The sequence below is a fragment of the Mus caroli genome, chromosome 1 (genome assembly GCF_900094665.2).
Source record: "Mus caroli chromosome 1, CAROLI_EIJ_v1.1, whole genome shotgun sequence".
NCBI lineage: Eukaryota > Metazoa > Chordata > Mammalia > Rodentia > Muridae > Mus > Mus caroli.
The window spans coordinates 144,640,006-144,648,169 of NC_034570.1; the positions used below are offsets into that span (position 1 = coordinate 144,640,006).

General features: G+C 49.8%; 1 protein-coding gene across 1 annotated transcript; it reads left to right on the plus strand.

Annotated features, from left to right (window-relative positions):
* Positions 1-724: 724 nt before the first annotated feature.
* Glul (glutamate-ammonia ligase) lies at positions 725-8,161 on the plus strand (the record flags this gene model as incomplete). The annotated part of the gene is made up of 7 exons (XM_021164886.2): positions 725-1,279; positions 3,059-3,237; positions 4,684-4,845; positions 6,460-6,606; positions 7,121-7,248; positions 7,399-7,598; positions 7,990-8,161. Coding segments are annotated over exons 2-7 (975 nt in total), but the record flags the coding sequence as incomplete, so codon positions are not given.
* Between the last annotated feature and the right edge of the window lie 3 nt (positions 8,162-8,164).

Genomic DNA, 8,164 nt, shown 5'->3' on the forward strand with positions numbered 1-8,164 from the left:
GCCAGCCAATCAAGGCGACTGGGGGCGGGCACAAGCTGTCAATAAAAAGTACTGAGCAGCCAGCGACCCTGCAGAGCCGAGAATGGGAGTAGAGCAGAGTGTCTGAGCAGCACACCCATCTCCTCTCCGCTCTTCGCCTCGCTCTCGTGGCCTGTTCACCCATCCATCATCCGGCCGGCCACCGCTCTGGTAAGCGCACGGAGGGTCCAGGAATGCACAGCCGCCCGGGCTGTGGCGTCGCACTCTACTTCCCAGCTCCAGTCTGCTGCTGTACGGAGCGGGATGCAGCGCTCGTGCCTCCCGCGTGCTTGCAGCGTGCGGCCGGGGCCCGCTCTACTTGGTGTTCCTAGGACGCGCTGTGAGCCAAGCTCCGGGAAGGGCGGGGTTGCGGGTTGTTTTGATCTGTTCTATACTTGCGGCCGGAGGCGCCGCCCCGGGAGGCCGGCGTCTTGGGCTGGGGTTCACGCGGAGATCGGGGGCTTTCTGATGGTCCCAGCGGGAGAGGGTTCTTGCCTTAGGTGGGCGTAGGTGCCTTGATCCTCTCTTCCTGGGCGGCGCGTTTGGGGGGCGTCGTCACGCTGTGGGTGGTCTGGTTGAGGATGGTGCTCCTAAGTGTTGATGGCACCACTCCCCAGCTCCCAACGCCGTGTCCTAGGCCTTTACCATATGACCGAACAATGGAGAGCCGGAGCCCCGGAGTGGCCGGCGGGCTCCGCAGTGGAGAGGCCGCGCCAAGCGGAGGCTGCAGCGGCGGCGCTGTGCCTCCCGCGGTCGCCCCGCTCTCGCCACCCGGCCTCTACCCTCGCCGGGGTATGGCCCCCTGGGAGAGGCCTTGAGATCTACGCGGGCCCGAGGGTCGGGGCGCCGACTTTCCGGACATTTTAGTGGGAAGGGCTGCTTTCAAAGTGGATTGCCCCAACTCCTCCGGGGGCGGGAAGCGGGGATCTTCCCCCAGCCGCAAATACTCAAAGAAACCAACCATTGAAGACGTAGAAGATGGAGATTCTCGGTCCTCAGAGTCCCCTTCTAATACATTAGGCTTTGTTGGCTACTCTGTGAACTACGGGGAGAAGTCGAGGGTTAAGATTAAATCCCACCCGTCTTATTCCAGCACCTCCCCCACCGAACGGTCTGGGTCCCCCACTCCATCGCCCTCGCCCAAAAAGCTCCGTTGCTTAGACCAGCGAGAAATCGAGAACGAGGAGAGGCATGAACACTGCTCTAAAAAGAGGAGGTCTAGAGAGTACAACCCCAGTGCATTTGATTCTCACTGGCTGGGGTGAGTAAAAGTCAGGGCGAAGGACCCCGGGTGCATCTGGCAACCCGCAGAAACTACTCAGAATTTTAAGAACCCATTCCACTTTGCACTACAGGGACACCAGTTGGTGCTATCTATGTACACACTAGGCTGCTGGCACCCAGCTGGTCTCAGGGAACCAGGGCCAGAGGAGGAACTCAGCTTCCCCTAACAGTTGATTAATGCTGGAGGGGGGGGGGGGACGGCGGAGGAGGAAAGCTGATGGGTGGTGTAAATTTGAAGCCATCTAGAATTACAATCCAGGCCTCTAAGTGGTGTAGGCAGAGGCTTTGGTTCTGCATCGGACTTGACAGCAGAGGTTCATCTGTTCCCTGGGGGAAGGGTGAGGCTTTTGGAGGGAGAAAGCAGTTGTTTTCACTTGGGCAAACATGGACGGTTGCCCATAGAAACTTTGCCACTGTACTTCAGAAAGTTGCCCAAGTCATTGGAAGAGAACAATATGTTCCCTCTCCGGCTATCCGGGGAGATTAGGGAGGGGGGCATTTCCTCTTGTGTTTTGAGGCTGGTTTTTTATAGCCTCAGATTCATCGAAGATCTTGCCTTGACTCCTGTGGCTTGTAAACTTAGAAGTGGGATTTTTTCTACATACCAGAAAATATTATCCAGTGGGATTGTCATACTGTTAATTTTCACATTGAAATCTGTCTCTGGAATAAGGCTTTTCATCACAGTAATGAAGTCAGCAGTTGAGGCCTGGTGTGGAGGGGGCATACCTTTAATCCCAGCTCTCAGGAGGCAGAGACTGGTAGATCCTCTGATTTTGAGGAAAGCTTGGTCTACATAATGAGTAAGTAAGTACTAGGACAGAGAGAGGGCTTGTTGAGATTTCTCTGTCTCAAAAACAAAAACAAAACCCCAAAAAACCAGTCAGCAGTGTGCTCCTTGGAGTATGGCTTTACTTTTTACCACCTTAATGGTGGCAGATAATACAGAGCCTTTCTTTCTCCCAGGAATATGTTAGCCTTTAAAGTCTTACAGCTAGCTCTAGTTCATTGTGTAATCTAAAGATGGTGGTAGCATACACCTTTAATTCTAGCGTTCAGGAAGCTGAGAGTGGCAGATTTGATTTGATTCTAAGGCTAGCCTGGTCGGCATAACAAGTTCCAGGGCTCCACAATGAGACTTTGTCTCAAATAAGTAAATAGTCTAAATGTAGGGATGTAGAGATTACGATGGGGTGTGTATCCCTTCCAAGACCAGGGTGTGGTGGCGCACACCTTTAATCCTAGCACTTGGGAGGCAGAGGCAGGCAGATTTCTGAGTTCAAGGCCAGCCTGTTCTACAAAGTGAGTTCCAGGACAGCCAGGGCTACACAGAGAAACCCTGTCTCAAAAAAACAAAAAAACAAAACAAAAAAAAAAAAAAAAAAGGTTGTTCCAAGAGAGTAGAAGACAAAGGAAGAATCAACAGTCAATTAATCAAGTCTTTCTGTGGCAATAAGGTAGTTCTGTTGGGTGGAATAAGATATTCTGTTAATGAACGTCTTTTGTTCTCTCCTGCTAACATTTCTCAAGTTTAACAGTTATTAAAATCCCTTAACTAGTCCCCCTGAGGGGGCATGATCCTTGTCTAATACAAAACTTTAAACCCCTTGAAAGCAGAGTGAACAATGCACCTTTCAATGTGTGAGTCCCAGCGGAGCGAAATCACCACACACACCAGTCTGATTCCCTTGCCGTCCCTACAGGGGGATCCCTTTGGATTCGATGTTAATAAAATGTGATTTCTGTCTCTCTCCAGAACACCTTCCACCATGGCCACCTCAGCAAGTTCCCACTTGAACAAAGGCATCAAGCAAATGTACATGTCCCTGCCCCAGGGTGAGAAAATCCAAGCCATGTATATCTGGGTTGATGGTACTGGAGAAGGACTGCGCTGTAAGACCCGTACCCTGGACTGTGAGCCCAAGTGTGTGGAAGGTGAGTGCCGGGGCGGAGTGTGTGTGTGCCTGGGAGTGTGCGCACAGCCTCGGATCCACCTTCCTTCTGTGTGGTTTGCAAGGCTTTTCAGACCTTAGTCAGTCACCCGTAAGCAAGCTGCTTCATAGTCTGGAGGCGTGGCAACAATGGAAGCCTTTATTTAGATGGAATCTTTCGTGTGCTGGTACATTGAAGAAAAACACTGGGTCACATTTGTAGGGGATGGGAGGCTGCTGTGTTGCTAACCTGGCCAACCCCAGGAATCTAGTTTGAGAGGACTGGTATAACTGGAATATGCTATCTAGTTTATAGAACACTTGGTCTCGACCCTTCCTAATGCTTCCACCATTTAATAAGGCTAGTTCCTTGTGTCGTGGCAACCACCAACCATAAAATGGTTTTTGCCGCGCTACTTTATAATTGTATATACTTCTAAGTTTATTTTAGTTGTAGCCTGTGTTTCTCAGCATAGACCAAGTAGGCCATAGCTGCTCAGGAGAGGTGTGGCCCCCTCACCATCTACCTGGCTGAGGATGGGTTGCTCTTCTAAGGATGTTTCTGTTTGAGTGAACGAGTGACCAGATAACCGAGCATAGATTGTATGCTTGGTACTTGGCAGAGTGTGGGTAGGTTCTTGAGTCTCTGCTTTCTGAGAACTCAGAGGTAACTGGAGATTCAAACCCAACCACTAAGACAGTAGGGAAAAGACCAAGCAAGCGGTGGGGAAGCAACTGTTCATATACAAGCATAACTTGAACTACAACAGTTGGACCTGTGGGGAGTGGGAGAAGGGAGAGGATGATAGCCTAGAGGAGGTGGTGGGGTTTTTGTGTGTTTTTTGGTTTTGTCCTGTATGTGTCTGACACACTGGAAGTGAGACCAGAGTATACGGTAGACACGTACAGAGAGGACTGGTTTTCTGCTCAGGTGGCTCTTGGGAATCTCAGATCAGGAGAAACTGGAATAGGTGACAGGGATAGGTGACATCAGGTTATCCCTGATGTAGAGGCAATCACATGCACCTCGCTCCTCATAAAGACAAATTCGTGGTGGGCAACAAAAGGATGAGTAAGATGCTGACCGTCTTCTTAGCGTGTGCACTGAAAACTTTTAAAACTGTATGTATATGGGTGTTCTGCCTTCGTGTGTGTGTGTGTGTGTGTGTGTGTGTGTGTGTGTGTGTGTGTGTGTTCTCCATGTGCTCAGTGCCAGAGTGTGAGGACCGCAGGAACTGAAGTTACAGACAGTTGTGGGCTTTCATGTGATTGAGAGCTCTTGTTGCTCTCACAGATCTGGGTTCAGTTAACAACACCCACATAGTGGCTCACAACCATCTGTAACTCCCAATTCCAGGAGAGCCAACCCTCCTCCTCGTCTGGCTTCTTCCTGCAAGGCTCAAATAACACGTTTAAAGTTAATTTAATTTTCTCTCCTTGTTTTGCCCAGAGTTACCTGAGTGGAACTTTGATGGCTCTAGTACCTTTCAGTCTGAAGGCTCCAACAGCGACATGTATCTCCATCCTGTTGCCATGTTTCGAGACCCCTTCCGCAAAGACCCCAACAAGCTGGTGCTATGTGAAGTTTTCAAGTATAACCGGAAGCCTGCAGGCACGTATGGGATGGGTGTGGCTGGCTGTAATTCCTGAAACCCTAGGGAGGTGACATTCTCAAATGAATTGAGAAGCCGCTCTCTAAGAATGTAGGGATGGCGCTCTCTAAGAATGTAGGGACGGCAGGGTGTCTGTTCTACCCTGAACTTTCCTGTTGGGAACAGTGTGCTCCGTCCTTTCTTCCATGGTTCCTTTTATTGTTTGTACAGTGTTGGCTCTTCTGTCTGTTTGCTGACAGGCAACCTCTACCTGCTGATCAAAAAGCCTGTGTTTAAAAGTTCTGTAGTTTTTGAATTTAAATACTAGATCTACCACTGTTCTGCTTTTTTTTCTTCTGAATTGTGTGTGCTGTATGTGGAGAGATACAGGGAGCATGCGTAGGAGAGCATGCCTTGCTGGGTGCGTGGACGTCAATGGGCAGCTTTGGAGTTGGTTGTCTCCTGCCTGTTTTATGTGAGCTCTGGAGGTGGAATTCAGGTTGCCAGGCTCGTGTGGCAACACCTTTACCCACTGAGCCATCTCAGTGGTCTTTTCTGATAAGAGTCCATCCGAAGTCATTGGAAGATCACATGTATGAGCCGTGTGCCACGATCACTTGGGAGTACTGCACGTTAACTATCAGTTTTATCCCAGACAGCTTGTTGAGTCTGAATACTCACAAGTATGAGCATGGAGACTTCTGGATGAAGCATCCGTGTGCATTTACCCTACCTGCACATGGAGTTTGGTTTGCACTGTGCTATCCATCTCTGTTTTCAGATAGCTTTGAACCTGGGGAAGTCTCACTTCTGTGAAATATCTTCTAGCAATGCCAGTAAAGCTTGGTGGCCCTGGACCTTAAGTGCTTCTGTTTCAAAGGGCAGTAGTATTATTGGTAAAAGGTGTGCTCTGTACCTGCCCTGTCACCTGGGTGTGTCACCTAACATCCTCTCTTGGGGTTTCATTTTCTTATATGTTATAGTTTTTTCGAGACAGGGTTTCTCTGTGTAGCCCTGGCTGTCCTGGAACCCACTCTGTAGACCAGACTGGCCTTGAACTCAGAAATCCGCCTGCCTCTGCCTCTCAAGTGCTGGGATCAAAGGCGTGTGCCACCATGCCCTGCCAAAACGAAGGTTGTTAATATCTTAGACTCAGATGGTTACTTTTTTCTAGCTTGGGAATTGTTTTCAGTTATACTCATATCTATGTCTGTCTGTCTACCTATCTACTTTTGTACCAGTTATAACTGTATACTTAGCACTTAAACTCACCTGGCATGTGAACCTAATGGACAAATTATTCTCAATAAATGACAGATCTGGCCTTCAGTGCCTGAGTCACTAGGGAATACATCTGACAACTAGAAGCAGTTGTCCTGTGAATCTGGGAATAAGTGCCTGGGGTGTGGTGTTGGGATGGTGGCCAGCATGCAGATAGGGTGACCACTTGCTCGGATTCCATTCCCATGAGACTGCGTGGCCGACTTTAATTATAAAAAAATCTATCAGCCATTTCCTGCAAATGGACAATTATCACTTCTTCCATTTTCCTTGGTGATAAAACGTGGTGGCCTGGGTCAGTCTCTGTATAAGAGGGCTCTAGTCCTGATGGCATGTTGATTCTTTATTTCTAGAGACCAACTTGAGGCACATCTGTAAACGGATAATGGACATGGTGAGCAACCAGCACCCCTGGTTTGGAATGGAGCAGGAATATACTCTCATGGGAACAGACGGCCACCCGTTTGGTTGGCCTTCCAATGGCTTCCCTGGACCCCAAGGTACGTCCCACTAGATAAAGGGTGAAACTTCCTCCCCTCAGTTGTTACTGTCCAGGAAATCCCCTTCCCCAGAGATAGGGGCAATCCTGAAATGAGAAAATGGGAGACCAGCCGCAGAATCTTAACAGTAGACCGGCCTTGCATCCCTCACATCCAGAGGTGGTTAGCATTTAAAGTGACAGAAAGTGGTGAGATGGCTCAGTGGTTACCCACCAGGCCTGACAACCTGAATCTCCTCCTGGGACCCATTTGGCAAGAAATGACTCCCTCAAGTTAGCCTCTGACCGTACTGTAAATATGCAAGTACACACAAAACTAACGAAAAGCCACTCAAAGTAAGCAGGGCCTCTACCGAGGCCGAGGCAAAGAAGGAATAACCTAAATTCTCCCGCCTGCAGCTGAAGGCAGGACTAGTGACTCGGGAAAGCAGGTTTAGGCCCTCCTAGTTTTTGGCTTTGGGGTTTCCTGGATTCCCTGACTGACTCTTCCCTGCTGTGTCTTGAACCTCCTTCAGGCCCGTATTACTGCGGTGTGGGAGCAGACAAGGCCTATGGCAGGGACATCGTGGAGGCTCACTACCGGGCCTGCTTGTATGCTGGAGTCAAGATCACGGGGACAAATGCAGAGGTTATGCCTGCCCAGGTAAATGGTGCCCGCCTTTTTCCTCCTCTGAAGACCTGGGTAGGTAGGTACATGGGGACTTTGGGCTAGCAGGGGTGGGTCACAGAGGGTGGGTCACAAAGTGGGGGGATCACAGAGGGAGAATCTTAAAGGTCAACTTTTTCTCTCTAGTGGGAATTCCAGATAGGACCCTGTGAGGGGATCCGAATGGGAGATCATCTTTGGATAGCCCGTTTTATCTTGCATCGGGTGTGCGAAGACTTTGGGGTGATAGCAACCTTTGACCCCAAGCCCATTCCAGGGAACTGGAATGGTGCAGGCTGCCATACCAACTTCAGCACCAAGGCCATGCGGGAGGAGAATGGCCTGAAGTAAGTACCTTCCTTTGGAGCCTCATGGAGTAGAAGGGCTTTGGGTACTTGGGCTTCTCACAGACTGTACGTACATGCCTAGCTCTGCGTATTTGTTGTAAGCCTGTCATTTTGTGCCTGTTGGAGAGGTGATAGGGTAATGCTTTAGGAATAGAATTAACGAAAAAGCTGACAGTGGATTCAGGCATTCGAACTAAGTAAAAATACAAGCAAATGGGAAGCTTAATTCTTACTGGTGGGAAGAGGCGAGTGATGGGGGTCTTTCCATCCAGTGGATAATTTGCACTGCATTTTAAAGACTGGCCTGAGGGAGACGGTGCCTTCTTTCTTCTGGGATTCATGCCTGCTCCCATCCTTGTCAGTGGACCCTCATCTTCACTGTTTCCACTAGGTGCATTGAGGAGGCCATTGACAAACTGAGCAAGAGGCACCAGTACCACATCCGCGCCTACGATCCCAAGGGGGGCCTGGACAACGCCCGGCGTCTGACTGGATTCCACGAAACCTCCAACATCAACGACTTTTCTGCCGGTGTTGCCAACCGCAGTGCCAGTATCCGCATTCCC